The 20,644-nt window shown below is 35.7% G+C and overlaps 1 protein-coding gene across 31 annotated transcripts in view; it reads right to left on the bottom strand.

Moving 5' to 3' along the window:
• TOPAZ1 (testis and ovary specific TOPAZ 1) overlaps positions 1–20,644 on the bottom strand; it is a 69,583-nt gene that overhangs the window by 24,755 nt on the left and 24,184 nt on the right. For 9 of the 31 annotated variants that reach the window (XM_021071723.2, XM_084987883.1, XM_084987886.1 and 6 more), the window contains 6 exons: positions 19,531–19,676; positions 17,314–17,399; positions 16,476–16,601; positions 14,610–14,673; positions 2,340–2,491; positions 2,042–2,134 (listed from right to left, as the gene is read on the bottom strand). In XM_021071723.2, coding sequence (XP_020927382.2) covers positions 2,042–2,134; positions 2,340–2,491; positions 14,610–14,673; positions 16,476–16,601; positions 17,314–17,399; positions 19,531–19,676 — 667 coding nt within the window. Of the gene's footprint in view, positions 1–2,041; positions 2,135–2,339; positions 2,492–9,793; positions 11,444–14,609; positions 14,674–16,475; positions 16,602–17,313; positions 17,400–19,530; positions 19,677–20,644 lie in introns of those variants that run through there. The other 22 variants (XM_084987881.1, XM_084987887.1, XM_084987891.1 and 19 more) reach the window with 11 other exon arrangements.

Genomic DNA, 20,644 nt, shown 5'->3' with positions numbered 1-20,644 from the left:
GGAACTATAATAAGACACCTTACTTTAGGGATTTAATGCAAAAAGGAAAATAATACTTTTCAATTCAAACTTGGATATTCTTCCTGTAATCCAAGTTATCTCAACAAGTTATCAGTTGTTCCTCTTCTTTGGTACTCATTCATGCAAAAAGGAAAATAATACTTTTTAATTCAAACTTGGATATTCTTCCTGTAATCCAAGTTATCTCAACAATTTATCAGTTGTTCCTCTTTGGTACTCACTCTTTTGTTTCCAAGTACAGCACTGGTGGTTATACTGTATCCCTGATGGAAAAATTTCTGCGAAGTATCGAATTGAGGTTTTCTACAACTACTATAGGTATTCACTAATTTAAAAAATTTTTAAGTTTATCAATCTTCCAGTTTGAGACATAACGGATATAAAGCACTGTGTAAGTTTAAGGTATACAGCATAATGATTTGACTTAACATACATCATGAAAAGACTACAATAATTATAGCGAACATTTATCAAAATGAAAGAAAAAAATTTTTTTCCTTGTGATGAAAACTCTTAGGATTTACTCTCTTAACAGCTTTCCTACCTAACATAAGCAGAGTTAATTATAATTATCATGTTGTGTAATATAAAGTACTTATTTATCTTTTAACTGGAAGTTTGTACCTTTTGACTGCCTTCATCCAATTCCCACTCCCCACCCACCCCCCTGCCTCTGGTAACCACAAATCTGACCTCTTTTACTATGAGTTTGTTTGTTTTTTTTTGAAGAATAATTGACCTACAACACTGTGTTAATTCTGGTGCATAACATGGTGATTTATTTCTATATATTCAAAATGACAACCATAAGTCTAGTTACCATCTGTCACCATACAAAAATAGTACATTATTACTATAGTCCCATGCCATGCATTTCATTCCTGTGACTCACTTGTTATGTAACTGCAAGTTTGAGTAATTTCTGATCCAAAAATTTCTAGGCAAGAAATTTTGTCAAGTTTTGTAATATGGAACTAGAGGTATTCACTGAAATATTTGTTCATCTGCTAGAGTGATCTCAATGCTGCTTCCTAAAAAAAAAATGGGCAGGAAATGGTAATTTTCCTGTTATTAGGCTTATTCTGAAATGAATGGCTGGGTAGTACTAAATACTAGAAAATATTCAACAAAGGTAAAAATTTTAATATAATGTTAAAATGCCATAAAAATTCTTGTTTTTGTTTAATAGAAAATATAAAATTCCGTCTACTTTGGTAATGATTTTTTATTTATATACTGATTTGTGTATTTCTTATAGATGACCTCAAATCTTTTTGAAAAAGAAAATTTTCTCTAAATATCCTTAAGAAGTAGAGATGAGACTAGTTCAAAGAAGTCACCTGCCATGCTTAGAACTATTTAATTAAGGGGAAGCCCTGTCAGTCAATGGAGTCTGTTCATAAACTCTTCTTCAGGAGTAAAAGAACATTTTTGAAAAAAGAATACCTTGGCATAAAGAATGTGAATAAAAGGTAATTTAAGAGTGTAAGGGAGTTCCCGTCGTGGTTCAGTGGTTGACGAATCCGGCTGGGAACCGTGAGGTTGCGGGTTTGATCCCTGGCTTTGCTCAGTGGGTTGGGGATTCAGCGTTGCTGTGAGCTGTGGTGTAGGTTGCAGACGCGGCTCGGATCCCGCATTGGTGTGGCTCTGGCGTAGGCCGGTGGCTGCAGCTATGACTGGACCCCTAGCCTGAGAACCTCCATATGCTGCGGGAGCAGCCCAGGAAATGGCAAAAAGACAAAAAAAAAAAAAAAAAAAAAAAAAAAAGAGTGTAAGCAGGAGTTCCCGTTATAGCGCAGTGGGTTAAGAATCTGAATTCAGTGGCTCCAGTTGCTGCCAAGGCATAGGTTCAATCCCACCCAGCGCAGTGGGTTAAAGGATCCAGCTTTGCTGCAACTGCAACTCAAATTCAATCCCTTGCCCAGGAACTTCCATATGCTGTGTGGTGCATGTGTAAGCAGAAATCATTTGTCTTGCTTATTCATTATCAAAAAATAAAAGGGATAAAATAAAATCATACCTTGCAAAAGATATCAATTAGAGCAGGTACAGCATTCCTTAATTTCATAGTTGCCACATGCTCAAATATTTTTAGTAATATTTTCAGAGCAGGCTGGATAAAACAAAAAAATTACACTCATTTTCATGTCTTCTTTCAGTACACCTTAAGTTTCTCAAATTCATTTATTCTAAAAAACACAAGTGTTCTCTAGCAAGCATTCAACAAACAGAAATTTAACTGCTAAAGTATACAAAGAAGAAATACAACAAAGAAATTAACTTCAGATATTAGAAAGATGTATTTTCAGGTTACTTACCAGCATTTTAATCATTATGCTGAGGTTCACTACCTGAAATACTTCTTTCAATAAACAGTGTTTGAGTAAAGAATTTAAAAGGTCATTTAGCACCTGTAAATCAAAGTGCATACCCGGAGGAAAATTTCTGTAGTATTCCATAAACATGTTTACTGAAAACGAAGAAATATAAAGTTATCTGCTGCTTTTAAGATATTCGTCTTTCCTAAATTAGACAACTCTCCTATATTTAAAGATCAAATAGTATAAATTCATTTTCTTAAAAAGCATACATTCCCAGTATCAGAAATACTTGAAAATAAATTAAAAGTTAATGGTAACGGCATGTTAACCAACCATGTTTGGCACTAGACTGGGAGCTAACTAATGTTCTATCCACAAAAAATAGGGCCAAACTGCTTCATACATCAGGGTCTCATTATGAACTCTAGGGAGCTACACTCCCAGGGAGACTCTGGGTAGTGGCCTATTTAGGAGTGGGTACAGACTATTTTGACACACACCCCTTCTTGCTGTTTTAACCCAACCTACATGATGACTCCCTGGGATATTTTTTATTCCAGCTTATAATACAAACATTTTATTAAAAACTATAACACTGATTAATTTCCTTTGAGAAAGTAGCTCTTTAATGGACACTTGGGTTGTTTCACTTTTTAGCTACTGTGAACAATGCTGGTATAAACATGAGTGTACAAATATCTTTTGAGACCCTGCTGTCAATTCTTTTGAGTATATATCTGAGAAGAATTGCTGTATCATATAGTAATTCTATTTTAAATTTTCTGAGGAACTGTCATGTTGTTTTCCTAAAATGTCTGTACTATTTTACATTCCTCCCCACAGTGCACAGGGTTTCAATTTCTCTACATCCTAACACTTCTTGTTTTGTTTTTTCAACAGTAGTCGTCCTAAAGGGTAGGAGGTAGTTATCTCAACGTAGTTTGATTTGCATTTCCTTAAGGATTGATGATGTTCGGCGTCTTTATATGTGCTTGTTATTCATTTGTGCATCTTCTTTGGCAAAATGTCTCTTCAAGCACTTTATTTTTGAATCAGGTTTTTGTTGCTACTGTTGAATTTTAGGGATCTCTATATATTCTGGATATCAATCCCTTATGAGATATATAACTTATAAATATTTTCTCCCGTTCTGTGGGCTGCTGTTTTATCTTGCTGATACTGATTTTTAAAATACAAAATTTCAAAATTTTCATAAAGTTCAATCTGTTTTTTTTTGTTGCCTGTCTTTAGTGTCATACCTAAGAAATCACTGCCAAACCCAATGCTGTAATGCTTTTGTCCTCATGCTTTTGAGTTTTATTGTTGTAGGTCTTACATTAAGGTCTTTAATCTATTTTGAATTAATTTTTGTATATAGTGTCAGATAAGAGCCCATTTTTATTCTTTTGCATGTAGATATTCAGTTTTCCCAACACTGTTGAAAAAAAAAAATCCATCCTTTCCCCACTAAATGGCTGTGGTATCCTTGTCAAAAATCATGTGACCATATATGTGGGGGTTTATATCCGGGCCTTTCATTTTGTTTTTTAGGGCCCATCCTGCAGCACATGCAGTTCCCAGGCTAGGGGTTGAATCAGAGCTGTAGCTGCTGGCCCATACCACAGCCACAGCAATATGGGTACCAAGCTGCGTCTGTGACCTATACCACAGATGTCAGCAATGTCAGATCCTTAACCCACTAAGCCAGGCCAGGGATCGAACCCATGTCCTCATGGACACTAGTTGGGTTTGTTACTGCTGAGCCACAATGGGAACTCCCCATCTAAGCTCTTGATTCTAATACATTGGCTCATACGTCTGACTTCAAACCACTACCACACTGTTTTGATTACTACAGCTTTGTAGTAAATTTTTAAGTCAGGCAATCCTCTAGTTTTTTTTTTCAAGATTGATTTTCAAGATTATTTTGGGATCCCTTGATATACCATGAATTTCAGGATGAGTTTTTCCATTTCTACTCGGTTACTGGAATTTTGACAGGAATTACACTGAATCTGCAGATGACTTTGATTAGTAATGACATTTAAAAAATATTAAGTTTTCCAATCTGTGAACATGAAATGCATTTCCATTAATTTGTCTTCTTTAATTACTTACAACAGTGTTTTGTAGAGTTCATTGTACAAGTCTTTCAGTTCCTTGGTTAATTCTTAATGACTATTCTTTTTGAGGAATTACAAAATTATTTTTGTAATTTCATTTTCAAATTGTTCAGTGTATAGAAATGTAAATGATTTTTGCATGTTGACTTTGTATCCTTCTGACTCACTTATTACCTGAGATTTTTTTTTTTTTTCAGAATCTTTAGGGTTTTCTACATATAAGATCACCTGCAAACAGATAATTCTTCCTTTCCAAAATGAACGTATTTTATCTTTTTGCTTTGTCTAGTTGTTCTGTCTAGAACTTTCATTTCTATGTTGAATACAAGTGGTGAAAAGTGGGCATCCTTGCCTTGTTCCTTATCTTAGAGGAAAAGCTTTCAAGCTTTTGCCATTTAATATGGTGTTTGCTGTGGTGTTTTCAGATATGGCTTTTAAAATGTTGAGGTAGTTTCCTTTTACTCCTAGTTTTTAAAGTGTTTCTATCATGAAAGGGTGTTCAATTTTGTCAAATGACTTTTCTGCATCAAGATGATCATGTGTTTTTTTTCCCATTCATTCTGTTTATGTGGTGTATCACTCTAAACGACTTTTTTATGTTGAACGATCCTTGAATTCTAAGAATAAATCCACTTGGTCATAGTCTATGGTCCTTCCTATATACTGCAGAGTTCAATCTGCTGGTACTTTGTTGATTATTTTTCTATCAATATTCATAAAAGATACTGATCTGTAGTTTCCTCTAGCTCTTTGGCATTGGTATCGGGGCAATGGTAGATTCAACCTTATAGAATGAGTTAGCAACAATTCCTTTCTCTTGAATTTTTGGGAAAAGCTTGCGGATTGATACTAGTTCTTTAAATGTCTGGCAGAACTCAGCAGTGAAGCTAGTAGGTGCAAGGCTTCTCTTTATCAGCACAGTTTTTTTTTTTTTTTTTTTTTTTGTTTCGTTTTGTTTTCTAGGGCTGCACCTGCAGCATATGGAAGTTCCCAGGCTAGGGGTCAAATTGGAGCTACAGCTGCTGGCCTATGCCACAGCCACGGCAACTCCTAACATGAACATTTATAGAAAGAAATTTCCCTCTTAAGTACCACTTTCACTCATCCCATAAGTTTTTGAATGTTGTGTTTCATTTTCATTTGTCTCAAAGTATTTTCTGATTTCCCTTATTTCTTCTTTGATCCACTGGTTTAAAAATATGCTGTTCAATTTCCACAATTTTGTTAATTTTCCTAATTTCCTTCTGTTACTGGTTTCTAATTCCATCCTGTTGGAATCAGAGAAGACACTTAGTAAAATATCTGTCCTTTAAAATCTATTGAGACTTAATTTGTGGCCTAACATATTGTCTATCCTGGAAGATGCCCCATGTGCTCTGGAGAAGAATGTGTATGTTTCTGTTGTTGGGTAGAGTGTTGTGTATCTGTGTTAGATCTAGGGGGTATACTATTGTGTTGAGATCTCTATTTCTCTACTTAACATCTATCTGGTTGTTCTATCCATCATAGTGAGTAGGGTACTGATGTCTCCAACTATGAACTGCTTATTTCTCTTGTTAATTCTGTAAGTTTTTGCTTTATATATTTTGATGGTCTGTCAGTAGGTAATAAATTTTCATAATGCTGCTATACTGAATCTTCTATTACTATATATTTTGTCCTTTATCTCTTGCAAACTTTCTTGATTTAAAGTCTATTCTGTCTAATATTAGTATAGACACTCCTATTCTCTCTTGGTTACTATTTGTATAGAGTATCTTTTCGCATCCTTTCACTTTCAATCTATTTGTGTCTCTGGATCTAAAGTGAATATTTTGTAGACATCCTATAGTTTTATAATGTATTTTTATTCATTCTGGTAACCTGTCTTTTGAATGGAGAGCTTAATCCATTTACTTTAAAAGTAATTACTGATAAGGAAGGAGTTACTTTTGCTTTTGCTATTTGTCTTCTATGTCTTACAGTTTTTTGTCTCTCATTTCCTGTTTTGCTCTCTTCTATGTTTAGGTGATTTTTCTCCCCCCCCCCCACTCCAAGGCTACACCTATGGCATATGGAAGTTCCTTGGCTAAGGGTTGAATTGGAGCTGCAGCTGCCAGCCTACGCCATAGCTACAGCAACATGGGATCTGAGCTGCATCTGTGACCTATGCCACAGCTTACAGTGACAGCAGATCCTTAAGCCACTGAGTGAGGTCAGGGCTTAAACCCACATCCTTGCAGACACTATGTCTGGCTCTTAATCCATTGAGCCACAATGGGAACTCCTGTGTTAAGCTGATTTTTTGAGTGAAAGTTTAAACTCCTTTTTCATTTCCTTGTCTATAGCTATTTGATACTACCATGGGGTTGCATTTAACATCCTAAAATCATAACAGTCCAAATCAAATTTATACCAGCTTACCTTCAATAATATACAAAAATTTTGTTTCTTTACATCTCCATTCCTACTCCTTTCAGTTGTTGAGGTCACAAATTACATTTTAATATATTGTGTGATCCCAAATATTAACCAACAATTATTTATTTTTTTTCATTTTTTGAAGTTTTATTGAAGTAAAGTTGATTTACAATGTTGTGATAATTTTGGTTGTACAACAAAGCAATTCAGTTATACATGTATACACATCCAGTCTCTTTTAGATTCTTTCCCCCCCAAGAGTATCACAGAATACTGGGTAGAGTTCTCTATGCTACACAGCAGGGCCCCATTGATCAATCATTCCATATACCTCAGTGTGCATATGCCAATCCCAACCCTCAGCCCACCTGTCTCCCCTTTACCTGTCCCATTTGCTAACCATAAGTTTTTCAAAGTCTGTGAGTCTGTTTCTGTTGTCTCTTTTTTCTAGATTCCACAAATAAGAGATATCATATGCTGTCTTTCACTAACTTTACTTAGTGTGACAATCTCTAGGTCCATCCATGTTTGCTGCAAATGGCATTTCATTCTTTTTTATGGCTGAGTAATATTCCATTGTATACATGTACCACATCTTTATCCATTCCTCTGTCAGAGAACATAGGTCCATTCCATGTTTTGATTCTTGTAAATAGTACTGCAATGAACATTGGGGTGTAGGTATCTTTTTGTTTTTTTTTTTTGTTTTTTTTTTTTTTGTCTTTTGTTGTTGTTGTTGTTGTTGTTGCTATTTCTTGGGCCGCTCCCGCGGCATATGGAGGTTCCCAGGCTAGGGGTCGAATCGGAGCTGTAGTCTCCGGCCTACGCCAGAGCCACAGCAACGCAGGATCCGAGCCGTGTCTGCAAGGTATCTTTTTGAATTATGGTTTTCTCCAGGTAAATGCCCAGGAGTGGGATTGCTAGGTCATACGGTAGTCCTATTTTTAGTTTTCTGAAGTACCTCCATGCTGTTTTCCATAGTGGTTGCACCAATTTACACTCCCACCAACAGTGTAAGAGGTTCCCTTTTCTCTGCACCCTCTCCAGCATTTATTATTTGCAGACTTTTGATGATGGTCATTTTGGCTGGTGTAGGGTGGTACCTCATTATAGTTTTGATTTGCATTTCTCTAATAATTAGCAATGTTGAGCATCTTCTCATGCTTCTTATTTTTTGTATCTCTATGTCTTTAGAGAATGTCTATTTAGATTTTCTGCCCATTTTTTGATTGGGCTGTTTGTTTTTTTGATATCAAGATGCAGAAGGTGTTTACATATTTTGGAGATTAATCCCTTGTCAGTGGCTTCATTTGCAAATATTTGCTCCTATTCAGTGGGTTGTCTTTTCATTTTGTTTAGGGTTTCCTTTGCTATGCATAAACTTTTAAGTTTAATTAGATCTCATTTGCTTATTTTTGCTTTTATTTTCAATACTCTAGGAGGAAGATCTGAGAAGATATTGCTGTGATTTATGTCACAGTGTTCGGCCTATGGTTTCCTATAAGAGTTTCATAGTATCCAGTCTTATATTCAGGTCTTTAATCAATTTTGAATTTATTTTTGTGTATGGTGTTAGAGAGGGTTCTAATTTCATTCTTTTACAGGTAGCTGTCCAGTTTTCCCAGCACCACTTATTGAAGAGACTGTCCTTTCCCCATTGTATATTCTCGCCTTTGTTGTAGATTAGTTGATCATAACTGCATGGCTTTATTTCTTGGTTTTCTGTCCTGTTCCATTGATCTATATTTGTTTTTGTGCCAGTGCCATACTACTTTGATTACTGTAGATTTATAGTAGAGTATGAAGTCTAGGAGCCTGAATCCTGCAGCTCCACTTTTCCTTCTCAGTATTGCTTTGACTACTTGGGGTCTTTTGTATTTCCATACACATTTAAAACATTTTTAATCTGGTTCTGGGAAACTTGATAGGATTGTGTTGAATGTGAAGACTGCCTTGGGTAGTAGAGTCATTGTGACAATACTGATTCTTCCAATCCATGAACATGGAATATCTTTCCATCTATTTTGTATCAACTTTGATTTCTTTCATCAGCATCTTACAGTTTTCAAAGTTCAGGTCTTTTGTCTCTTTAAGTAGGTTTATTCCTAGGTATTTTATTCTTTTTGATGTGATGGTAAATGGGACTATTTACCTAATCTCTTTCTAGAAGATCTTTCATTGTTAGTATACAGAAATGCAATTGATTTCTGTGTATTAATTTTGTATCCTACAATTTTACCAAATTCGTTGATGAGCTCTAACAGTTTTCTGGTAGCATCTTTAGGGTTTTCTAGGTACAGTATCATGTGATCTGCAAATAGTGATAGTTTTACTTCTTCCTTTCCAATTTGGATTCCTTTTCTTTTTCTTCTCTGATTGCTGTGGCTAGGATTTCCAAAACTACATTGAATAAAACTGGCAAAAGTGGACATCCTTGTCTTGTTCCCTGATCTTTGCAGGAATTCATTCAGCTTTCACCACTGAGAATTATATTAGTTGTGGGGGTCATATATGGTCTTTATTATGTTGTGCCCACTTTCGGGAAAGTTTTTTTTTTTTTTTAAATCAGAAACGGCTGTTGGATTTTGTCAGCTTTTTCTGCATCTATTGATCATATTTTTTTACATCAATTACATCAATTTTTTACATCAATTTTTTGTTAATGTGATGTATCACACTGACTGATTTGCAGATATTGAAAAATCCTTGTATCCTTGGGATAAGTCCCACTTGATCAGGGTGTATGATCCTTTAAATGTATTTCTGGATTTGGTTTGCTAATATTTTGTTGTTTGTGATTTATCTTGTTTCCTGAGGTGGCTTCTGTTGCTATAAACTTCCCTCTTGAACAGCTTTTGTTGTATCCCATAGGTTTGGGGTTGTTGTATCTTTGTTACTATTTGTTTCTAAGTATTTTTTAATTTCCTCTTTGATTTCTTCAGTGATCCACTTCTTCAGTAGCATATTGTTTAGTCTCCACGTTTGTGTTTTTTTTTTTTTTTTGCAGTTTTTTTCATGTCACTGATTTCTAGTCTTATAGCAATGTGGTCAGAAAAGATGGCTGATATGATTTCAACTTTCTTAACTTTACCGATGCTTGATTTGTGGCCCAGAACATGATCTATCCTAGAAAATGGTCCATGTGCACTTGAGAAGAATGTGTATTCTGCTGCTTTTGGATGGAATATTCTGTAAAACTGTTAAGTCCATCTAGGTCTAATGCATCATTTAAGGCTTGTGTTTCCTTGTTAAATTTCTGTCTGGATCGTCTATCCACTGTTATAAATGGGGAATTAAAGTCCCCCACTATTGTTGTGTTACTGTCTCTAACATAGAAAAGAAAACTGGTGTTATCAATCAAATTTATAATAGTATTAGTTCTTATACTAGTTAACATATTTTTCTTTATAGGTATTAGTTTCTTAAATCATGCAGAAAACAAAAAGGGCAATTACAAACCACTGTTAAAATAACACTAGCTTTTATAACTACCTAAGCATTTACCTTTATTGAGATCCTTATTTCCTCATATGATCTTAAGTTACTGTCTCATGTCCTTTCATTTCACCTTACAGGCCTCCTTTGAGCATTTCTTGAAGGGCAGGTCTAAATGAAATGAACCCTATCAGCTTTCATTTATCTGGGGATGTCTTAATTTTTCCATCAGTTTTGAAGGACAGTTTTGCTAGATATAGGATTCTTGGTTGATAGATATTTTCTTTTAGCACTTTGAATATATTAGCCTACTGCCATCTAGTCTCCAAAGTTTCTGATGAGAGATCTGCTTATAATCTTATTGAGGATCCTCTGTGAAAATTTGCTTTTCTATGGCTGCTTTCAAGATACTCCCTTTGTCTCTGGCTTTTGACAGTTTGATTAAAAGGTATCTTGGTGTGGGTCTCTTCAAGTTCATCTTAGAGTTTGTTGAGCTTCTTGGATGTTTATATTCATAACTTTCATTAACTTTGGGATATTTTCAGTCATTATTTGTTCAAATATTGTCCCTTTCTCTCTTCTCCTTTGAGACTTCTGCAATGTGTTCAGTTTCATGGTGTCCCATAGGTCCCTCAAGCTGTGTTGACTTTTCTTCAAACTTTCTTCTCTCTGCTCCTCAGACCTGATAATTTTCATTGTTTTATCCTCAAATTCACTGATTCTTTTGCCTGCTCGAATCTGTCTTTGAATCCCTCTAGTGAGGTTTTCATTTCAGTTACTGTATTTTTCAACTCCAGAATTTTTTTTTTTAGGTTTCCTAATCACGTTGATATTTCCATTTTGTTCACACATTGTTTCCCTGACTTTCCCCACATCTTCCTTTGTTCTTAAAAGACCTTTAAGACAGCCGTTTTAAGGGAGTTCCCCTTGTGGAGCAGCAGAAACAAATCCAACTAGTATCCATGAGGAACCAGGTTTGATCCCTGGCTTTGCTCAGTGGGTCGGGGATCCAGTGATGCCGTGAGCTGTGGTGAAGGCTGCAGACTCAGCTGGGATCCACAGTTGGTGTGGCTGTGTAGGCCAGCATCTACAGCTCTGATTTGACTCCCATCCTGGGAATTTCCATATATCGCAGGTACAGCCCTAAAAGGGCAAAAAAAAAAAAAAAAGACAGCTGTTTTAAAATCATTGTCTAATACAGGTGCCATCAGATCTTTTTTACAAGAATAGTTTCTGCTATTTTTTTTCTTTGAATGGGCCATATTTTTCTCATTCCTTTGCATATCATATGACTTTCTGTTTGAAAAGTGGGCATTTAATGCAATAATGTGGTAACTCTGTACCTCAGAGTCTCTTCCTTTCCCAGGGTTTGCTGGGTTTTGTTATTCTTTTTATTTCTTTTGGTTTTTTTGACTGTTGTAGACTGTCTATAGGGAGGATCAGCCTGAAGAATAAATTTAAGATCTTCTCAGGTCTTTTCTGAGCATTTCCTTGGTACATTTGGTCTCTTAAAAATATTCCCTGAATATGCAGTTGTTTTGTAATGTCTTATCTTTAATGTTTGGCTCCCAAAACGCAAAAAAGAGAAAATGAAGAGGAGGGGAAAAACGATGCTAGCCCTTTTAGTCCTCTGTAAGTCACTTAAGCAAGAGAGGGAGGGGCCTGCAACAATGAGGGTAACTGCAACAACAATGTACCTCTGTGATCAGAAGTAGCAGAAGCAGCAGTCAGTAATCAGAGCACATATACCTGATGTTGAGAGGATGAGGTCTTTTTTGCTCACTCTGGCTCCCACAAGCTGTGTGCAGGTTGCTCTAAAAAGTCACGCACAGTTGTCTGCCACATGGCGGCACTAAAGGTTGGGTAGTTGCTACTGTGCTAAGAGCTGAAACTGACTGAAATTAATCACAATTTACTGTTCAAGTCTTCCCTTGGAAGTTGCAAGCTTTCAAGAGACTCCAGTAATCATATTAGACAGGTTTTGCTGGTACAACTACTGTCTAGGTGGGGAGACAAATTCCTGATGCCACCTACTCTGCCATCTTACTATGCTGTTTTTTAAAAAAGCTTTGTTAATCCATAATGCCACTTCAGTAACTTATTAGAATTGGGTACTTTTACTCCTCTATTTATTTAGGAGTACCCAATTTTGGTGAACCAGTAACACTGGATTTTCCTCTTTAGATATTTCTAATTCTCACAGGGAAAATAATGTTGATGCCTCTGTAAATAGCAGACTAAACTCTTGTTATTCTTAAAAACTCTAATACATTGTGTATATATATATATTATCAATGACAATTTTTTTTTTTGCTTTTTTTTTTTAGGGCCACACCCATGGCATAAGGAAGTTCCCAGGCTAGTGGTCAAATTGGAGCTACAGCTGCCAGTCTACACCACAGCCAAAGCAATGCTAGATCTCAGCTGTGTCTGTGACCTACACCACAGCTCATGACAACACTGGATCCTTAAACCACTGAGTGGGTCCAGGGATTGAACCCGCATCCTCATGGATATTAGTCAGGTTTGTTTCCACTGAGCCACAATTGAAAGTCCACCAATGGTAAATTTAAAATGCTTGAAGTCAATAGCTTTTTTCAGTTTAAATTTACATAATCAAATTTATATTTTTATGCTTCCTTTGATTACTTTAAACCACAAAAATGATCAACTTTCAAAAAAAATCTGATAGAAAATCTTATTTTTTTCTATTGAATTTCTAATATACATATTGATTCATTTTCATGTATGCTAAGCAGAAGTAGTTTTTCACAATGTTTTTAGTCATAAAACTTCTGGAAAAAGAGTTTTATGTGGAAATTCAAATATAAAACAGGTAAAAATGAATGGGAGTCCCATTCTCTCAGTACCTCCTCTTGTGAACTAGGTGGTCCCTGAGGTCCCTCTGTAGAGTCTAAGCAGTTAGATCTACATTTATACCAGTGGTATTAAGAGTTTCTCTTTCTGAGTTGCTATCCAGTTATTCTATCATCATTCATAAAATGAGTCTTCCTTCTCAAACCCTATGGTCCTTTCAAACACTAAACTTCTTTATACATAATGATGACTTTATTATGAGCTATCTATCTGTTTTCACTGATCTAAGTTTCTATTTTCACATCAAACATAATTTACATAGGTTCTTGCCAAGTTCCAGCATTTATTCTTCACTACAGGTTTTTATTTTTGTTTTATGAATTTTTTGTTTAAAAACTAATTCACATATATTTTTCCTGTTCCCATATTTCACAGTCACACAACCAGAATTACATTTTGGGTAGTCTGCAATTTTCCCATGTCATCCTTTTTTCTTCTACATCTCATATTATGGAATTATTTCTGGAATGTAAATGTTTATCCACATCTAAACATTTGTAGCTTCTCCTCCTTGACTATCACAACCCCTCAAGTGACAGGTATATTCTCTATATTGGCTCCTATTACTTCTATCTTAACTACTTCATCCTTGTTACAGTTGGATTAAATCCAGACTACCAGTTTCTTCAGATGCTCCCTCTAATCCTTTGGGGAGATGATATTATCAGCCAAAGAAGCTTGTCAGAGATTTTGTTTTTAGCTAAATCAGATTTTAAGCAGATGGATATGAAGCTAAAGTGCTCTATTACCACCATACTATGTGGTCTTGGTGGCTGTGTCAGAGTGACGAATATAAAGCTTGGTTGCTTCCTCTTGGGTTCATAATGTAGTAAGGGGAGATGGGAGCAGAGAAGGGGATGAGGTTGTGGAGTCAGATAAGGGCCTAATAGAGGAGATAATTATATTTTCTATGACTAAGCTTTGGAAGATGAATAGGTCTTCGCAGTGGGAAAGGGGAATAAAAGAAAGGCATCCGGGGTGGAGAGAACAGTGCCTTCTCTATTATAACACAGCCTGGTTGGTTTAGGGACCTGCACAGAATGACGGATGGTGTGTTGGCTACAAGGGATAAATGTAAAAGGAGAACAGTAAAGAAGTAGGTAAGATCCAATTTGTGAAAAATCCCTTTAGAACGAATTTTAAACCAATTAACATCCTTTTTTCTGTCTTACACCTGTAAATAAAATTTCTATGACATGAAAATATTCCTGTATGTTAAAGGAATTAGATAGTGTTAGGTGGACTGTAATTTTTTTATTAACCAAAATGCCACACTTACTGTTAATCTTTTCTGATACCAACAGAGCAACTCTAAGGCATTCAGTTCTCATACTTAGAAGTTCTTGATTTACTGTCAAACTATAAGACAACAGCACACTGTTTGAAACATTTACATTAATGAATTTATAGTAATCATTCCACTGTCCCATACCTGCACGCTGTAGCAAACACAACTCGTTGATACTTATATACTTCTTAAGCACATCCATGCAAACCTATAAAAGTCACAAAAAATGTAAAACTACCATTTAATATTTTATAAAAACTACTCAAATTTAAGTCCTATCTGTTGCTATTTTTTAAATGAATTAAAAGCAATGGAATAAAGAAGCTGATGTTAGGTTAGTTAGGCTTTTAAATGCATACTCAACTCATTACAAAAACCTTATTTAGAGAAGCTCTGTCAAAGAAACAGTCAAGGCAATAGAGTCAAGATTAGCAAGCAATCTTGACTCTGGTCAATCTTGGGAGAGGAAGGAAATCTTTGAATATTATAACTGAAAAAAACTGATTTAGATCTTTGAAAAAATAATCTTTTACTGGTATAAGGATAAACACATTGACCAATGGATTAGAACAGAGAGCCTAAAAAAAGACCCACTCATTCACAATCAGCCCATTTATGACATGGTGATACTGCAGTGCAATCAGGGAAAGGAGGGTGTTGGATTTCGTGGAGATTAACCTGGAAAAAATATGTATCTGACCTTCCTCTCACATCCTAAATAAAAATCAATTCTAGATGGCTTACAGTTCTCAATATAAAAGATAAGACAAAACTTTTAAAGGAAAAACATAATAACATTTTCATGATCTCGTCAAAGATTTCTTCAACAGCATGTAAAATGTCAACACTTTTAAAAGGAAAAAAATGACAAAATTGGTCTATATGAAGATTAATAATTCTTATCAAAAGATAATTTTGAGAGCGTTAATAGACAACTTGTAAAGTAGTAAAAGGCATTTACAATATAAATATATATCCAACAAAGAATCTGTATCCAGAATATACAAAGAATTCTTGGGATGGATAAGAAAAAGACAATCCTCCAGAATACAGGCAAACTATTTAGCTATTTACAGAAAGGGGATATTCAAATATCCAATAAATGTTGTAAAAGATGCTCAACTCCTGGAATTCCTGTCGTGGCTCAGCAGTAATGAATGTGACTAGGATCCATGAGGACGCGGATTTGATCCCCACCCCTGCTCAGTGGGTTAAGGATCCAGTGTTGCCGTGAGTTGTGGTGTAGGTTGCAGATGTGGCTCAGATCCTGCATTGTTGCTGCTGTGGCACAGGCCGACAGCTGTAGTTCTGATTCAATCCCTAGCCTGGGAACGTCCATATGCTGTAGGTATGGCCCTAAAAAGCAGAAAAATAAAATAAAATAAATAAAAGATGCTCAAACTTCATCAACCATCAGGGAAGGAGTATCATTTCCCACCTATCAGAATGGCTTCAATTAAAAGACTGCTAATACCAAGAGCTAGTAAGGATGTGAGGTAACCAGAACTCTCAAGACATTGCTGGTGAGAGTGCAATTTGGTAAACCACTTTGGAAATCTGTCCAGCAGTATCTACTAAAGTTGAACACATGCAAACCCTTTGACCCATTAATTCCAGTTTTAAGTATAATCCATTGAAATGTGTACAAATGTTTACCAAATGACATGCAGAATGCCGGGAGCTTCAGTATTTTATTTATCAAATTTAGAAACCACCCATCAAAAGTATTATTTATCAATAAAATAGATTTTGATGTATTTGTACAACAGAATATTCAATTTTATATGAGAAAGAAATGTCTACAATTAATTAAAAAAAAAACAAAACCCCAGAGATGACTCAATACTATTGAGCAAAAGAAGCCAGAAACAAAAGAATACTGATTGTATGATTCCATTTATATAAACCAGGTAGAGCTCATCTATTAGGAATGATGAAAATCTGAATTAAAATGTGTGACTGCGATGCTTATTAAAACAATTTCTACTTCGAAGACTTAACATATTTTACCTTTTCATCCCCTTGCTCAGGCACGTGAGCAAACTTGCACTGTGATCGCTCACAGCCACGTAATGTATTAAAATGAAATTTGCAATATCTATGGGGTATCATCAACCCAAGGGGCTTCTGGAACACCTAGAAAATTAGACAGATTTCCTTTCTGTATTAATTGTAAAACACTTACTACAATAATGTGAAAAAGCATTTGAAGCAGAAATACTATATACTCAAAGCAGTATCAAGATAATTTGCTTGCCAACTTGGTAAAAATAACTCCAACCAATTTGCATTTTTAAAAATAATGAAAAAATCAATTTAAAGTGTCTGAATGTTTAAAATTTTGTTTAATGTAAAACTTTTATATTCAATTAAAATTACTACTGTTTTACTTTGTAGGTTTCTAAAGGTTTATACATTCCCTCTTCCTGCTCATGTTCAGGTCCTTTTTACTTTTATAACAAGTTAATTCTATTATAATATGCATGTTTCAGATGCATTTACTAGAACCAAAGTTTTCCTTACCTTTTCTGATTAATGGTTTAAAAAGGCAATGAGTGAAAGCTGTTTACAACAAGCTTTTCCCATCAATTGCTAGCTTTCTCCATCACAGGGAACCATTCATCCGGTACATGATGTTCCGGATATCCCACCACCCACCTGTCCACCTGAAATCTCTTGTTTGTGAATATCCTCCAAATTACCAATCATTTTCTGCCCCTTACCATCAATTCCCAATTAAAATCCATGAAATGTACAGAACTGCTTAAAAATGATAGGGAAATATAACCAAAGCCCCCAAATATATGCTTTTTGGATTATTACTATTTTTTTAAATGGGGGAACTTACCCCCGCAGTTTTTTCCCTCTTAAATAGTTCATAAATGTCAGAATTCTGCAGCTTTAGGAGAGAATGTTTTCCTGGAAATCTGAAATCTAGAAATGATTAAGAATGACGTTACACTCTAATTTGTTATAACTTATTTCCTTCATAGCAATGAAACACATGACCACTACTTAAAGTTTCATTTTGGACTACTTATGCTCAATTTGCAGACCGCTGCAACAGTATGTTCCTGTGAAATACAGAGTGATTTACATCTTAGGTGTTCCTTAAGGATTTCTAAGTCTAAATTTAACATTTTATTTTTAATTTTTTTTATTATTGCTTTTTAAAATGGCTGCACCCATGGTACATGAAAATTTCCAGGCCAGGGACTAAATCCAAGTTGCAGTGACCTATGTCATGGCTACGGCAACACCAGATTCTTTAACCCACCTGTGTTGGGCTATGGATAGAACCTGTGCCTCTGCAGCAACCTGAGCTGCTGCAGTTGGATTCTTAACTCACTGTGCCATAGAAGGAACTCCTGAATTTTAACGTTTTACATTCATTATAAACTGAAGATACTTTCTTAAAAGTCTTATATAGCAGCACTGAGTATTATATTCAAATGATTGTCTCTAAGACAAATATTACATGCAATAAACCTTTCTTACGGAAGAAAACTACTGACAAACCCAGGTGCTATGGATTGAACTATGTTTTCTCTCCCACCTAATTCATATGTTGAAGCTTTAAGCCAATCTGACTACATTTGGAGTCAGGGCCTTTTATGGAAATAATTAAGGTTAAATGGGGTTACAAAAATGAGGCCCTGATCTGACAAAATTAGCATCCTTACAAAAGGTTTTTTTTCTTTCTCTCCATGCACATGCACCAGAAAAAGCCATGTGAAGACTTAGCAAAAAGGCTGTTTTCGTAAGCCAGAAAGAGAGCCAGAAACTGAACTCTACCAGGACCTTGATCTTGGGCATCTGGCCTCCAGAACTGTGAAATGAGTATCTGTTTATTTAAGCCACCCCATCTGTGGTGTTTTATTATGGCAGCCCAAGCTGACTACTACACCAGGCATCATTATCCCTTAATGTTGGTCTTTTAAAATGAGACTCGGGACATTTAAAAATGATTTTTTTTCCTCAATATAAAACAAATGAAAACTGGAATTCCTGCTGCAGCACAACAGGATTGGTGGCATCTCTGCAGCACCAGAATGTAGGTTCAATTCTCGACCCAGTGCAGTGGGTTAAGGACCTGAAATTGCCACAAGTGTGGCACAGGTCACAACTGCGGCTCTGATCTGATTCCTGGCCTGGGAACTCCATATGCCGTGGGGCGGCCGAAAAAAGAAAATAAATCAAAAACAAATGGAAATGCTTTTTGTCTTAAATAATTTCATTTTTCACTTTGGCAGCATCCAGATACAATTTGGGACAAATTGAGGTTTTTGCTGCATAGCTTTGCAGTAATTTTCATTACAAAACCTGCAAAGCTTTTTAAGATAAAATATGTATACTTGCTGCTATAGTATACTATACCAGGTGGCATGGGTCAGTAATGGGAAGAATTAAGTGTGAGCTACACAAGGGGATTTTATTGTTTCTAAATTCCTTCTTCAATCTAGCTTGTTTTATTCACAGCACTATGAGTTATCAAAAAATTGACACAAATTCTAAAGTACATCTAAATTTCTAAGCACTGAACTAACATATGGATATTTTAGGTATAAACTATAATCCACCTATACTACCACGATCACACAATATATAGCTCAGAATTTGTTCCATCAAAAGTACTAACTAGGGAGTTCCCATCGTGGCGCAGTGGTTAATGAATCCGACTAGGAACCATGAGGTTGCGGGTTCGGTCCCTGCCCTTGCTCAATGGGTTGAGGATCCGGCGTGGCCGTGAGCTGTGGTGTAGGTTGCAGACGCGGCTCGGATCCCGCGTTGCTGTGGCTCTGGCGGAGGCCAGTGGCTACAGCTCTGATTCGACCCCTAGCCTGGGAACCTCCATATGCCGTGGGAGCGGCCCAAGAAATGGCAAAAAGACAAAAAAAAAAAAAAAAAAAAAAAAAAAGTACTAACTAAAGGTACACAAACCTTCTAATCTTAACATATTTTATACTTGTTTCAATTTTTTTAACTTTTTGTTTTTGGTGGAAATATCTCCTGTATCATTTCTATATAATCAAAAGCCAAGAAAGTTTTATTAAGAAAATCATACCATTCATCCAGGGCTTCAGTAGTGTGTCTTCCTGACGAGCAATGAGATCCAAAGGTGGCACTGGCACTGATAAACACAGAGGTTTGGGACCCAGTGCTGCTAAGTGAAAGTCACCAACCAGAAGCTCTGTATTTTTAGAATCGCTGCTGTGTGAGCAGAAAAAGCAGTCAGAATTTAAATTTATTCTAAAAACATTAAAGTAATAAGATCAAGTAGGTAGAAACGCAACCTAGTGATATGTATATTCTATATACTATGCTGTATGCTTTATCATATACTATGATTCTTTAACATCTTCAATAGTTTGTTTCTGACTTCTTAACTAGAAAACCAATACTTGATAAATGGCTGGGGTAGCGGAAGGAGTCGGGTGCTGGGATTGAAACTAGAGCAAACTATTTTTTTTTTTTTGGCTGTGCCCATGGCATGTGGAAGTTCCGATGCTAGGGATCAATCCCACACACATCAGTTACAATGCCAGATCCTTAACCCATTAGGCCATCAGGGAACTCCAAGAGTAAACTTCCTCTGATCATGCCAGATGGAAGGTTTGAAGAACTGGACTACGGTCCAAATCCAGAAAACATAACCCAATGATTCTATTAATAGTACAAAAAATAAACGAATTATGTTATTCTTCAGTACAAGTACATATAATAAATTTACACATGTACTTGATACCCTCCTTTGGGAAGAAAGTAAAGAAATACATTGTTCTGGGCTGCTGATTTAAACAGTCTTGACTATATTCTAATATATGAGATCCAAGAGAGCCAAATAAAAAAATACTTAATCTGGAGGTCGCTTACCTAGGAAAATAAATAACTTAAGCAAGGGGAAGGGTGGAAAGTACCTCAGAGCTAACAGATATAAATGAATTTGCTTTTTCGAAGAAAGACTTATATCCTCACTTATATACTATTTTACCTTAAAAAAAATTCTAATAAGGTTTTTCAGCTGAGGTTCCCAGGGCCAGAGAGAAGTAAAAATCGTAACAAGAGGGGTCAACTCTTATAACATGTGGAACTTAGTAGCACTGAAGTTTAAAAATTTCACACAAAGATATTTGCTTCTTTCCTAACTTATGATATCATTGATACATGCAATGAACATA

Source organism: Sus scrofa, chromosome 13 (genome assembly GCF_054392235.1).
Source record: "Sus scrofa isolate SSC_HxYL_T2T_F1_AM1 chromosome 13, Sscrofa_HxYL_maternal_Yorkshire_Landrace_v2.0, whole genome shotgun sequence".
NCBI lineage: Eukaryota > Metazoa > Chordata > Mammalia > Artiodactyla > Suidae > Sus > Sus scrofa.
This window is presented reverse-complemented; position numbering and strand designations above follow the sequence as displayed.